General features: G+C 40.6%; 2 protein-coding genes across 2 annotated transcripts; both read right to left on the bottom strand.

Annotated features, from left to right (window-relative positions):
- Nucleotides 1-893: 893 nt before the first annotated feature.
- LOC116326637 (myeloid-associated differentiation marker homolog) lies at nt 894-4702 on the bottom strand. The gene is made up of 3 exons (XM_031747989.2): nt 4665-4702; nt 3254-3337; nt 894-1849 (listed from the first exon to the last, which is right to left on the bottom strand). Exons 1-3 carry the CDS (start codon nt 4672-4674, stop codon nt 951-953), a joined length of 993 nt encoding a protein of 330 aa, XP_031603849.2. The 5' UTR covers nt 4675-4702; the 3' UTR covers nt 894-950.
- Nucleotides 4703-5483: 781 nt separating this feature from the next.
- Nucleotides 5484-12626, bottom strand: LOC116326852 (myeloid-associated differentiation marker homolog). The gene is made up of 2 exons (XM_031748282.2): nt 12469-12626; nt 5484-7998 (listed from the first exon to the last, which is right to left on the bottom strand). Exon 2 carries the CDS (start codon nt 7915-7917, stop codon nt 7036-7038), a length of 882 nt encoding a protein of 293 aa, XP_031604142.2. The 5' UTR covers nt 7918-7998; nt 12469-12626; the 3' UTR covers nt 5484-7035.
- Nucleotides 12627-14265: the final 1639 nt, after the last annotated feature.

Here is a 14265-nt window from a genome sequence, read left to right on the forward strand (position 1 = left end):
TGAATTGTTGGGATATCATGAACTTAAAAAAGACTAATTGCTAGAACCCAAAAACTCAACATTATCTTTGTTTTTATTCCACTCTGTCTTATTTACATGCACACAGCATTTTTGAATCTTCTTTTGGAAAATCTCTTGATAGATTACTACTATCCAAAGCATCCCTGCATACATGAAAAATTTATTTTCTGTATTAAAATGGGAACTGATTAAAAACTTTGAGTAATATCAGCAGATTCCAGCAATCACATTCAGGTCTCTATATAAAAGATAAGAGTCTATTTGGGTGACTGGAAGCAAATATTTGCCATTTACATGCCACAACACATGAACAGAAAGCCATATTGTTGTATGTGTAGACACAACCACTAACTTGCCTCTTACTCCTCCCTTCTCTCCCTCTCTCGCTTTCTCTCTAAGAAATTCAGTCATGCAGTATACTTCACACAAAATTAAATCTGGCAAAGTTTCAGAGCTAATTTTTAACGTTTCGGGCCAAAAAGAGCACAAGATTTGTGTTTTGACCATCCGAATATGTCAATCTATGCCTATGAAAAGCTTCATTCATGGCTTGAGCACACTCTCTTTTATGTTTTTTTAAAATGCATTTCCATATTTACCACTGCACAGTTACCTTGGGCTGTAGGGCATGCTTTTCTCCTTCTGTCTGGTTCTAGCAAAAGGCAAATCATATCATTTTCAGGGCAAATTTCAAACAACAAATTGAGTCACACAAGATTTGTCTCAGCTGTGCTATCATGCTAAAGTTTGCTCTTTAGCCTCCTATCACGGCTTGTCCTCTAGTGATACCATTAAAGTGGCCAGAGTGCTAGACTGAGTATGCCACCATTTGCTTGCAGCAGTAACAGTGACAGCAGTTCCAAAGCCTTTGACAAAGTGGGCAAATTCAATTTTATTTGAAGCATACTGCTAGCCTGACTTCCTGTTTTTTAAGCATTGACAAATACCAGGCGGGTGGAGTAGATCAGGTCTGCCAGGTAGAGGATGAAGTTGACAGCAGTGAGTAGAGCCACTGCCATACGCTTATCCCACGAACACAAGCCTGATTCTGTGCTGCAGCTGTATGGCCTATCTCTATTCCCACCATGCCTGGGGTCAAAGTTGAAGATAGGCCAGATGATGGTTGCTGACAGGTAGAGGACCACAGCCAGCATGGCGTAGGCTGACAGAAACCGGGGGAACGGAAAAGGCAAGCACCCAGTACACTCGCCTATACAGAGCAGGATGATGGCTGCTGACAGGATGAAGCAGATGCAGTAGACAGCCATGCAGTACTTTGGTGCATCGTGACGGTCGTACAACACAGGATCAGTCACAAAGACGAAGATGATGCAGGCCACGAAGGTCTCACAGACTTTCAATAGTCCAGGTCCTGTGGCCATGTAGCCGACCACCTCGCCCGGACGTGCCTTGCTGATGCTCACCTCACTTATGTAAGCAATGGTAGCCAAGCAGGAGAAGACTGCTACCACAATGCGGTAGTCGCGGATCGTACTGGGGCCTGTGGAATGTTTGAGGAAGTAGAGTGGGAAGATGATAGAGGCGGACAAACAGAGTAGGGCAGCGTAGCAGGCAAAGGTGATAGGGAAGTTCTTCCAGGAAACAGGGACTTTCATCTGCAGACCGAAGAGCTCCACCAGAATCACGAGCAGAGTGCCGGCAAAGCTGAAGGCCCAGCAGAAGATGCACCAGTCTCCGCTGATGGGGATGGTCCTGGCACCATGCACAGCCACGGAGAATGCCACACAGGAGAAAGCCAGGGCTGCCAGCCGTGTCCACAGCAGAGGGTTGAAGTGGAGGACTATAGCCATGATGAGAGGTGAATTGACTGATGATAGAAGCAGAAAAGATTCCTCTTATTTGTGGAAGTTTCCTCTGTCAGTCAGACAAAACTGTATGAAAAAGAAAATGATTAGTAAGTGGTGTTTTAGAGTCTGATGGAACTTTTTATGGCTCTAGATGAAATACAAGATATAACTATGTGAGGCCAGCAGTCTGTGCCCAAAGAGAGTCAGTCCTCCTACATACTCATTTCTGAGTGAAACAATGATGCCTTTGTATTTTCATGAATGGCTAAAACAACTCAAATCCTGAAAACACAAAACTACAAATAATGAGTTTACTGTGGTCAAACGCATCACAGTCCATTTACATCTGGTCAAATCAGCTGGTGAACACGCCATCTTTTATTCTCTGGTAGTTTATGTCTCATAGAAGCGCCAGACTTGTTCTCATAACAGAATTGAAGCATCAAGTGCAGCCTCCAGTGGTCAAACATTTACAGTCGTTGTGACAGTTGTCACTGATTCACACCCTGGGGTCCACGCAAAGCTGAAAGGAATCTCTGAGAACAGAGGTGAGGGGTACAAGTAAAGAGAGTAGTGAGAGGTAGTTACTTTCAGGTCAAATATTGTTTTTCTTTTAGTTAATTAATTTATATTTATTTGTTCTTTAACAAGATGCTGAAAACATTTCTTAATTTTGGTCCATACTGACATGACAACATCACAACATGGTGACTGTAGCTGAGGAGGTAGAGCAGGTCATGTACTAATACTTGGCTGCTACACTCTGCATGCCCAAATATCCTTGGGCAAGATACTGAACCCACTGATGCATGTGTGTGAATATATGTCATGGTCCCTCAGTCCTCCCTGACTGGCTTCAGCCTCCTCCTATCTTCCTGTTGCCTGTACTCGTGGGTGGGACTCATCCTGGTTTCCCACCTCTGGCCCGACACACCTGGAATAATCACCCACCTGTTTCTGATGTCAGGCCACTGCCACAAGATGCAGTCAGTCAGTCTTTGCTGATCTCCTTGGATTCTTACCGTGTATTTCCTCTGCACAGATTTCATGGATACCCTTGGAGCATGATTTCCCGCCTTCGCATTGTGTTTAACATTGTTTAATTTTCAGTGTGTAAATAAACGCACTGAACTTTGACTTCCTGAGTCTAGCATTTGAGTCCAGCCTGCCTGAACAAACGTGTGTGGCGGTTACAACGTGCGCAAATGTTAGATAGAAAGCACTAAGTTAGAGCCTGTATGAATGAAAAGTGCCTGTATGAATGAAAAACCTGAGACCTGACAACTTTTTTCCTGAGACCTGAGGATGTCCTAAAATGTACACCGTACCAAGGTCTGGGTGAGCCCATGAGCGAGTTGATCCTGAGAGGTCCTGATGATGAGACAGGGAGGTGGGCAGGTGGAACAGAGTGGAGAAATTCGTACCTGAGCTGTGGTGGAATTGACGGCAACCAATGATCGAGCTGAGGTTCACTGTAGGCAGACCGTGAATGTGATCGCTGGACTTGACTGGAGACAGAGAAACAAGATTAGTACAAATATTAGCAATAGCAATAAGCACAAGCTTATTGCTATTACGTCAGCTAACACTGGTTAGCTGATGTTCTGGCGAAGAGTAGTTGTGATCACTGGTCTTAAGTAATGCCGTGATAATCAGCATCAGGTGCGGCTCCCTCAAGGAATATAAGTTCACCCAGAGGAAGAGACATGAAGCATGGCAGGAAAACACAATGCTATTCACCCAGACCATGACAGGTTTGTTGTATAAAGCACTTTGAGAGCTCGAGTAAAAAAATAATAATAATAAAATAAGGTTGTGTACATGAACCAGTCTACATACCACAGTTGATGTGTCCTATTCAACCATGTTTCAAAGAGGCTCTCTTCCATTGAGGCCTTCTTAGTACAATGGAACGATTCTGATATGAATGAAGCTTTTTGCAATATTGTTGAGCAAGAGGTTCATAAGGTTTGACGTGTTCTGCAGGGATCCTCTCTGCATACCTTTGTTGTAATCAATGGTGATTTGAGTTACTGTTGCGGTCCTATTAGTCTTGCCATTCTCCTATGATCTCCTCTGAGGCATTTCTGCCCAGAGAACTGCTGCTGGATATTTTACCATTGTTGGATCATTTTCTGTAATATTCAGACCGCTCTCCCTCTCTCTGCCACAATAACCATGAAAGTTTAAAAAGAAACTTAAAAACCCTTTCTTCATTCTCATGTTCAGTTTGAATTTTGCAGGTTGTCTTGAGCATATCTAATGCCTGAAAGTGCTGAGTTGTTGCCATGTGATTGACTGATATTTGCATTGAACAGCTGAGCAATAAAGTGACCAATTTTACCACCCACACACCTGAAGAACTTCTTGCATGATCTGTTAGTATAGTTAACTGTATATCTAGTCGTTATGCTTGCACTAACCCTAGTCATGTGTAACCCATTTGTGTGTGTTACGCCTGTGATGTATTGTGTTCTGGTATTTAATTAACAGACAGGAGACAGCACTGGATCTCTGGTCTCTTTACTGTCAATCCCTGCAATATATAGAAATACAGAAAACCATGAGCTGTGTGTGTTGTGCATCTGCTAGGCCAGCTCTCCTGATAAAATAATTAAATCCATGTCATTAACAAAATACAGTAGAGATTTCTTTCACTTGCCATTAATGACCAGGCTAACTTAGCATGCTAGTGTTACAGTTCTATCCTCGAGCTAAACTCATTAAAAACTAATTATTAAACAAACCAAAACGTGGCAGTTTGGTCATATTCAACTTACAACTAACGGCCTTAAGAAACTTTTATTTCCTGAGAGCAACCTGACAGTGACTTACCTCGGGCCATGCTGGAAGGAGCTGTGACCAGGGCACACATGCACACACCTGTGTAATCACGCAGTGCACAACCACATGAACACACACAGACTCAAAACACATAGGCAGGAGATTAAAACACAAAATAAAATATTTAATTAAAAAAGGGTGTTTTGGTGAAATTCATAGGGATTTCACACATTTGATACATATGCATAACTTCAGCTTTAAATTAAATTCAAATGTAGTTACATAGTTACCCTGACCAAATGTTTTGCACCAGGCTTTTTGTCTGTGTAGGTTCTCAGTCATCCAGGCCATCGGAGTCTAAGGAGTTTAGAAAGAAAGCGACTGGACTTGTTAAAGTTTCTTGATGGCGTTGCACCTCAGTTTTAAATAGAAACTCAAGAAACTGAAAGAAGTTCAGCTGCTTTCTTTCCAAGCTCTTTAGACCAACACACTGTTTATTTTGGCTGGAAAGGTGGAGGTATTAACATGAGAGTTGGTTGTGGGACTCATTTTTGGAGCCAGCCCTGTGTTGCCACTGAAGGTATTGATTTTTTTGGCCTCTTGCTTTAAACCCTGATTGTTTCCATTTGGACAGGTATCTACTTACTTTACCAGTTATTTTCCTATGTGTGTGTGTCACACACTAAATATTAAATATCTATACCAGATTTTGCTGCTTCTAATAGACTTTGACATATTTCAGTCTTTACTAAGAAGAGGAGCTACACCACCAGGGTGGCTAAAAAAAAGTTTAGAGTTAAATAAAATATTTAAATTGGATCTTATGGGAACTAAACCAAAGCATAAAAACATGAAACTAACACACAAACATCTGTTTATCATGTGGTTTTATTGAAACACTGGAATACATTTTCCATCAACACTGATGTGGTTTCCACACTTGAAACAACAGAGTATAAAAAATGTAAAGACTACAGTCCTAAGAGCATCTAGACTGAGAGAAAACTTTGTTAATAGATTTCTATGAGCAGTACAAAACAAATAGATGTAATGAATATAACCTTAGCAGTGAGGGACCAGCGTTAGTAGGTTCTTTGATATTTGAGGACACCAGAAATATAAACACACAATGAAAACATTAATACCTGTACTTTGACTATATGTTTTACTTGTTTCTTTAAATCCATATATGTTCTTACAATAGATTATAGCTCACAGATACACACATTCCATAACAAGAGCAAAAGCTAGCCTACCAATCATCTTTAACATCATGTAAACAAATTTATCACTTCTTTCAGTCATTGAATTGTTGGGATATCATGAAGTTTAAAAAAACGACTGACTGATGCAACCCTGTCAGCTGCTTTGTGTACTGCAATGAAGTTTAATGATGCCATTAAAAAAAAGGTCACAAAAGTCAGTCACATGGCACTGAATTATTTTCTGTAACAGTTAATCTGAAATGTTCACTGACTGTCTTTATATATATACACTGACATACACTCTGCCAAAAGTATCAAACAAAAACTCAACATTATCTTTGTTTTAATTTTTCTGTCTTATTTACATGCACACAGCATTTTTTAAGTCTTCTTTTGGAAAATCTCTTGATAGATTACTACTATCCAAAGCATCCCTGCATACATGAAAAATTTATTTTCTGTATTAAAATGGGAACTGATTAAAAACTTTGAGTAATATCAGCAGATTCCAGCAATCACATTCAGGTCTCTATATAAAAGATAAGAGTCTTTTGGGTGACTGGAAGCAAATATTTGCCATTTACATGCCACAACACATGAACAGAAAGCCATATTGTTGTATGTGTAGACACAACCACTAACTTGCCTCTTACTCCTCCCTTCTCTCCCTCTCTCTTTCTCTCTAAGAAATTCAGTCATGCAGTATACTTCACACAAAATTAAATCTGGCAAAGTTTCAGAGCTAATTTTTAACGTTTCAAGCCAAAAAGAGCACAAGATTTGTGTTTTGACCATCCGAATATGTCAATCTATGCCTATGAAAAGCTTCATTCATGGCTTGAGCACACTCTCTTTTATGTTTTTTTAAAATGCATTTCCATATTTACCACTGCACAGTTACCTTGGGCTGTAGGGCATGCTTTTCTCCTTCTGTCTGGTTCTAGCAAAAGGCAAATCATATCCTTTTCAGGGCAAATTTCAAACAACAAATTGAGTCACACAAGATTTGTCTCAGCTGTGCTATCATGCTAAAGTTTGCTCTTTAGCCTCCTATCACGGCTTGTCCTCTAGTGATACCATTAAAGTGGCCAGAGTGCTAGACTCAGTATGCCACCATTTGCTTGCAGCAGTAACAGTGACAGCAGTTCCAAAGCCTTTGACAAAGTTACCAAATTCAATTTTATTTGAAGCATACTGCTAGCCTGACTTCCTGTTTTTTAAGCATTGACAAATACCAGGCGGGTGGAGTAGATCAGGTCTGCCAGGTAGAGGATGAAGTTGACACCGGTGAGTACAGCCACTGCCATACGCTTATCCCACGAACACAACCCCCGTTGTGAGCTGCAGCTGTATGGCCTATCTCTACTCCCACCATGCTTGGGGTCAAAGTTGAAGATAGGCCAGATGATGGTTGCTGACAGGTAGAGGACCACAGCCAGCATGGCGTAGGCTGACAGAAACCGGGGGAACGGAAAAGGCAAGCACCCAGTACACTCGCCTATACAGAGCAGGATGATGGCTGCTGACAGGATGAAGCAGATGCAGTAGACGGCCATGCAGTACTTCAGTGCATCGTGACGGTCGTACAACACAGGGTCACTCACAAAGACGAAGATGACGCAGGCCACGAAGGTCTCACAGACTTTCAATAGTCCAGGTCCTGTGGCCATGTAGCCGGCCACCTCACCTGGACGCGCCTTGCTGATGCTCACCTCACTTATGTAAGCAACGGTTGCCAAGCAGGAGAAGGCGGTTACCACGATGCGGTAGTCGCGGATCGAACTGGAGCCTGATAAACCCTTGAGGAAGTAGAGTGGGAAGATGATAGAGGCGGACAAACAGAGTAGGGCAGCGTAGCAGGCAAATGTGATAGGGAAGTTCTTCCATGAAACAGGGGCTTTTGTCTGCAGGCCGAAGAGCTCCACCAGAATCACGAGCAGAGTGCCGGCAAAGCTGAAGGCCCAGCAGAAGATGCACCAGTCTCCTGTGCCATGCTCGAGTTTGGCACCATGCACAGCCACAGAGAATGCCACACAGGAGAAAGCCATGGCTGCCAGCCGTGTCCACAGCAGAGGGCTGGAGTGGAGGACTATAGCCATGATGAGAGGTGAATTGGGCGAAGAGAGAAGCAGAAGAGATTCCTCTTATTTGTGGGAGTTGCCTCTGTCAGGCAGACAAACCTGTAAGAAGAAAAAGAAAATGATTAGTAAGTGGTATTTTTGAGTCTGATGCAACTTTTTATGGCTCTAGATGAAATATAAGATATAACTATGCGCGACCAGCAACCTGTGTGCAAACAGGGTTCATCCGACTACATGCCAATTTCTGAGTGGAACAATTCTGCCGTTGTATTTTCATGAATGACTTAAACAACAACTCAAATCCTGAAAACACAATTCGAAACCGCAAATAATGACTTCACTGTGGTCAAGCGTGTCACAGCCCATTCACATCTGGTCAAATCAGCTGATGAACACACCATTTTAATTTCTCTGGTAGTTTATGTCTCATACAAGCTGCAGACTTGTTCTCATAACAGAATTGAAGCACCGAGCGCAGCCACTTTCTTTCAGACATTGCTCAATAGTCATGTCCTCAGAGATGGGTGTGGTGCTACAAACTCCACAGACCCCTGTCTGTCATCGTGTTGCAAACGTGGCCTATTTGTTCCACACCCACTCCCAGTGTCGCAAGTACAGCGCAATTTGGAATTTAAACTATGAATATAGTCTAAGGAAAGCTGAAGTCTTTTTGCCCTCTCCTTTTTTGGGTAGAAAATTCAGTGTAACATAGCACCGAGCAAGATTATATTGCTCCTAATATCTAGTATCTTTAAGGTGTTTTAATGATTTTTTTATATTTGACTAGAGGATTTAATGTTTAATGTTTAAAGCTCGAGCTTCAGATAGCTCAGGCTCAGAAGCCCCACCCACTAAATGTTCAAACCTTCTGTTTGCAAGGGAAGAGAGTGGCTGTGTGGTAGAACTCAAACAGCTTTTCTATTAAATTGACAAAGCTACAGAGCTGGAAATCAGCTAGGCACACTTTAAAATGTCAGAAAACATCTAAAATTGCCATGACAGAGCTGAATGCAACGTTTTCACTCGAAAAGTACTTAACTTGATACAAACTGACACAAAACACAGCATCGCTGTTTTTGCCTTATTTTTTTATCGTCAACAATTTTTTATTTATTTCATTTTAAACTTCAATAACAGAACTTAAAAATAAATACATAAATAAATAATTTTAAAAAACAAACAAAAACAACAACACTAACAACATCAAAAAACAAACAAAGAAAAAACAAAACAAAAACAAAGGGAAGTTATCCTATTCTTTCTTTGCACACCAATCCCCACACCACCACTCTATCATTACTCCTCTGTTCTTCAAGTTACAGAAAGCCAGCTTGTAAAGGGGGACCAAATACAATCATATTGATGCAATTTATCTAATAAACCATAAGTCACTTTTTCGTAAGATGCCAACTCAGCCATTGTCATTAGCCACTCTTCATAGGGAGGGGGGTTCTTTTTCTGCCAATGTCTTAGCAGGACCCGTTTGGCCGTAGTAAGAGCCAGAATAATCCATCTTTTTGTATAACTGGAAAAATCTCCATCAGAAAGTTCTGTGGTTATACCAAGTATGGACAGTTTTGGTGAGATACCAAATCTCCTTTTCAAAACACTGAAAATTACCTCCATTATATCTTGATGCATTCTCAATCATCCAGGAAAGTAAATCTCCAAAAGTTGAATCTGTTCATCTGGACGTAGCGTTTGTGGGAGAAACGTTTACGTCACTCATCCAAGTGACTTCTTCAGTCTCAGCTGACTGCAGGTTTCCCAAACCTTATAAACAGTACATTTGCATAATGACTGAAACCAGCCCACTGAAGGAACAATGGGCTGTGAGGTCAGTTGTTGTTGATCAATGGTCATGGGAATTTGCATAATTATGATTAAGGAACTGACCTCACAGCCCATTGTTCCTTCAGTGGGCTGGTTTCAGTCATTATGCAAATGTACTGTTTATAAGGTTTGGGGAAACCTGCAGTCAGCTGAGACTGAAGAAGTCACTTGGATGAGTGACGAAACGTTTCTCCCACAAAACGCTACGTCCAGATGAACAGAATCAACTTTTGGAGATACCTCCATTATGTTTTCCCACCAATCCCGAAGTGCCAAACAGCTCCATAAGATATGTAAAATAGAAGCGTTTTGACCATCACATCTCCAACATTCGTCCGTAGGGGCCAGGTTCCATTTATACAATTGTTGCGGAGTTCGATGCCACCTATGGATTATCTTAAGTTTAATAAATCTACTGCCTGTTTCTTTATACATAGTATTAACATTTTGAAAACATGAATCCCATTCATCTGAAGATATGTCCAATGCCATGTCCTGGGCCCAATAGCCCTTAACTTTAAGGAGAGGGTCAGCTGACCGTTCTTGCTGTTTTTGCCTTATATCTTTTGGTACACTTATCCCTCATCCTTCTTACCGTTTGCTCAATTTCATTGCTCAGCCTTCCATCCAAAATAATTAGTACCAGTGTTATCTCCAGACTTACCAAAAATTACTTACAAAATGCTTTTAGCGATCTGTATGCAAGTATTTTCCAGATAATATAATTTACCCCAAACTGCAACTGGTTGGGCAGCTGCACTGCACTGCAAGGTTGACAAGATTAGTCAACTTACAGAAGAGTTCATATCCTGTCATTGTCCTTGCTGTAATGCTTTTAGGAAACTTCTATATAGCAGCTTATCTACAGTGGTGTTTTGGGGGGTTGGATTTTTTTCCTTCTTTTTTTTTTTCCACATCTAACATTTTTATAGCTCAGATTCACTCTGGCAACACTGGCTGCCTTTCCTCCCTTCCCCTCATGACACCTACTGCCTGATTGGCTCCACAAGTGCTCCTCTCCTTACACAGCTTACACAGAGAGACAGTTATAAACATAGAGAAAAGGCCTGTTTACATTAGTCCTATTAAACATCTATGAAACAGTCATGGTTGGGGAGGTGAAAAGCTAAACTGGTGGTGAGGTATCAAGACAAAGAAGTGAACAAAAAAGAGAGAAATGGAAAAAAAAGACCATGCAAACTGATTCAGGATGACTCACTTCACCCTAGGAGGGAGGGGAACACGGGGGAAGCCCTGTGCCTTGGCCACAGAAGGACACATAGTTTAAACACAGTGATGGAGTGGAATAGCAAAAGGTTGAGTCACTACAAGGCCTCTCGCTTTCACCACTCCCCCTTCCTCTCTCTCTACCTCCTCCCCTATTTCTTATAAAATTTTTCCAAGTTACTCATGGGTTCCAGATGTGCTGCAGTCTGGTTGCTGCTGAACAACTGGTAACTTTGTCATGTTTGCCAAGTTTTGTCTTTTCTTCTCTTTTTCTTTCCTTGCTTTCCTCCTCATGGTCTCATTTGGTGGCTGGCTACTCCCTCTCTTTTCCATCAGTTGTCCTCTTTCTCCCTCCCTGTTCAAAAGTCCCTACCCAGCCTGGGAGTTAGAGTACCAATTATGCTTTGTGTAAACCACTCAAAATAAATGAATATGGAGGGTCGTAATGGAAAAATCAATCCCGCTACTCCTACTGCCATTGCTTTGCTACTTGTGGAATTGAATCAGGAAAGAATAAAGGAGAGGAAAATAGTCATGATAGAGAAAAAAGCATGGAAAAGGACTTCCTTAATTGCAAGTGATGCTGAAAATAGAAAATAGATTATATCAGGATGTGAAAGCATCGTGCTCCTCTGCACAGTCGCTTTACACGTATCACACACGCACACAAATATCAAGATGTACTATCATGTCAAGATGTTCAGGAAACGAGTGTTTCAGTGTCCCAGCAGAGAGGTCATGTGGGCTCCTTGTTTTGTTGCCATGACACATCGTTAGTTACTCAATTTCACCTATAATCCACTTACAGGGATGGAGGCACAAGATGAACAAGATGAACTCTGTTGGCAAACCATTTCAGTATGTGCAAGTCAGAGCATGATGCCAGTGTATTCAAACCTGAGCACTGCGTTTTGAAAGGTTGATAGGCATTTGCTGAAAAAATCCTAAGTAGTCGAGAACTTTTCGAGGCACAAAATCTCTCTGATAAAACGTACAGTGACGATCACATTTTGATTCTCTGAGACTGACCCACTCAACAAAAGCCACATTTCTTAATAAAAATTAAAGGAAAAACTTTAAAAAATAAATAAATAAATATTTAGGCATATCAGGCTAATATCAGGTAAAGGAGAATGTAACCCCTTTGTAAAGTAAAACATGTAAGTTTGACAGCGGTTCATTCATTGACAGTCAAAGTGGGAGTGCCACTTGCCACACCCTGCTCCAACCACAGAAACACACCACACTGCAGTCTTTTAAAAACATCTTGTCTCAAAAGAATGTAACAAAAATTTTGTTTTGAAAAATCGAACTACAAGATAATATTTAGTAAAACATGTGGATATTTAAAGTTACTCCTCATGGTGGAAAATTCTAATTCGTCGAAAGCCTGTAGATTTTCAAAATAAAAGCGTAGACTAAGTAATCAATTCTTCTCAATAAGCACGTTGGTAGGCATCGTGCAGCATGTTTGGAAAGTCTTTCCTGTACACTTCTCAAAACGCCTACCTTGATCGCAAAAACACCACACCGGGAAGTTTCCTTTCTGTTTTCTCGTTGCTGCTGCTCTCAGCTCCTGAGAACATGCAAGTGGTAGGAGAGCCGACGATTACAGGTCCTCAGCCCCCTGGCTGGATCTTCTAGTAGCTCAGACGAGCTGCTCCCCGCCCAAAAAACCAAATTAGGCGTCAAATGTCTGCACCGTTATTCTCGTCTGACTTAAATCATCCTCCTTCTCCTCCTCCTCATCTCCCTCCTCTATGCTACCCAGGCTACTGCTCTGTTACACTGAGCCCTCCTATCTAATCTTCCGAATTAGTTTAATACTATTTATTGATGCTAAACTAATGAAAAGCAGGGAATCAAAATAATGAAAAGCTTCTGTGAGTGACTGCGGCTTTCTAAGTGAAGTCTGTTAGCGTGATATGCTTATTGGAAATGCAGAGTTACCCGAAAGTTCACTTTTCATTGTGCCACAGTCATTCTAAAAGTATGACTTGCCACTTGGCAGCCATCTTGATATTTACCTATTTTGAACATTGATCTAAATTAATTTCAGTATCACTTAAATAAATCTTGGGCTGACATTTAAGGAGATTTCACGAACGGGAAAGATGGTGGCAGAACCCAAGAAGCTGATGCTTCTCAATAAGAGAAAATGGCTGGAAAATTAGCAATACCTTGCTATAAGCTATGGAAGCTTGTTTCCAACTCTGATTTGTATGTGCGTGTTTGTGTGTGTGAGAGAGAGACGGATTTATTTATTTACTTATTTTTGCCATCTGCAAGACAGAATTGCAGGTTATTAATCTCAAAATCTCGACTTAATATCTCTTGTTTATTTTTAAATTGCATTGCAACATTTTGAGTTAGGACAGCTCAGATTAATCCCAGTAGCAGTAAATAAAAACAAACAACTAAAATAAAATACCAAGTTTTAAAAAAAAGAGTAGTGGAAACAAGCTTCCATAGATTGTATGTCACATTTGATTTTAAAAAAGGTTTTTGTTTTTTGTTTTTTCTCCTTCTAATCAGGTATTTTTTCACACGTTGTCATAACCACATAACTATTACTGAATAATTGTACAGTACTGTTATTCATAATGTCACCGGACAAAAGCATAGATAGGGCTGGTGATAGAATATACCCTAAGTAGTTCTATATTCTACTTTTATTTTACTTGCAAATCTTGTAGACTGCTGCTTATTTTAAAAGCTGTAGTTAGATATTATATTGTATATTGTAATACTAATCAGAAATATATAGTAAGTTAAATAATCTCCAGCTGCAAAGTAAAAGTGATGTACAGGTTAATGAATCAATAATTATCATCTAATAACATGATGTTAATAATACGTACGTATAATGGTATCCTAAAACCTTTGTATTACTTAAGCAGGGTCATGACTTTTATATGAGAGCAATTATATAAGTATGTGTTTCACTACTTGGAAAATAAGTTGCTTAATGAAAACTAATGTTTAAACACTTGTCATGTGATGCTGTTCGCCTGAAAATCATCCACCTGCTTTCTACGCTGTATTTATTTGTGATTAAATGTTTAGATTTCCCCACAACGTACCATCCTGGAAACATCCTGAGTTGCCCGATATCTGATTAGAAAATCAGACGTTAACGTTTTAGAAACCCACACGTGAAGTGTGACCATTAAAAAAACACAATCAATGTTGTCATTTTCATCAGCGTTACTATGGCTACGGGCCGGATGTGCTAAACATTTGTCAGCGTTTCCCTTTGAATCTTTGCACTCAGAGTATATTTTTCATGCTGTTGCTTGGCAACGA

This window comes from Oreochromis aureus, linkage group 18, assembly GCF_013358895.1.
Source record: "Oreochromis aureus strain Israel breed Guangdong linkage group 18, ZZ_aureus, whole genome shotgun sequence".
In the NCBI taxonomy this organism is placed as follows: domain Eukaryota; kingdom Metazoa; phylum Chordata; class Actinopteri; order Cichliformes; family Cichlidae; genus Oreochromis; species Oreochromis aureus.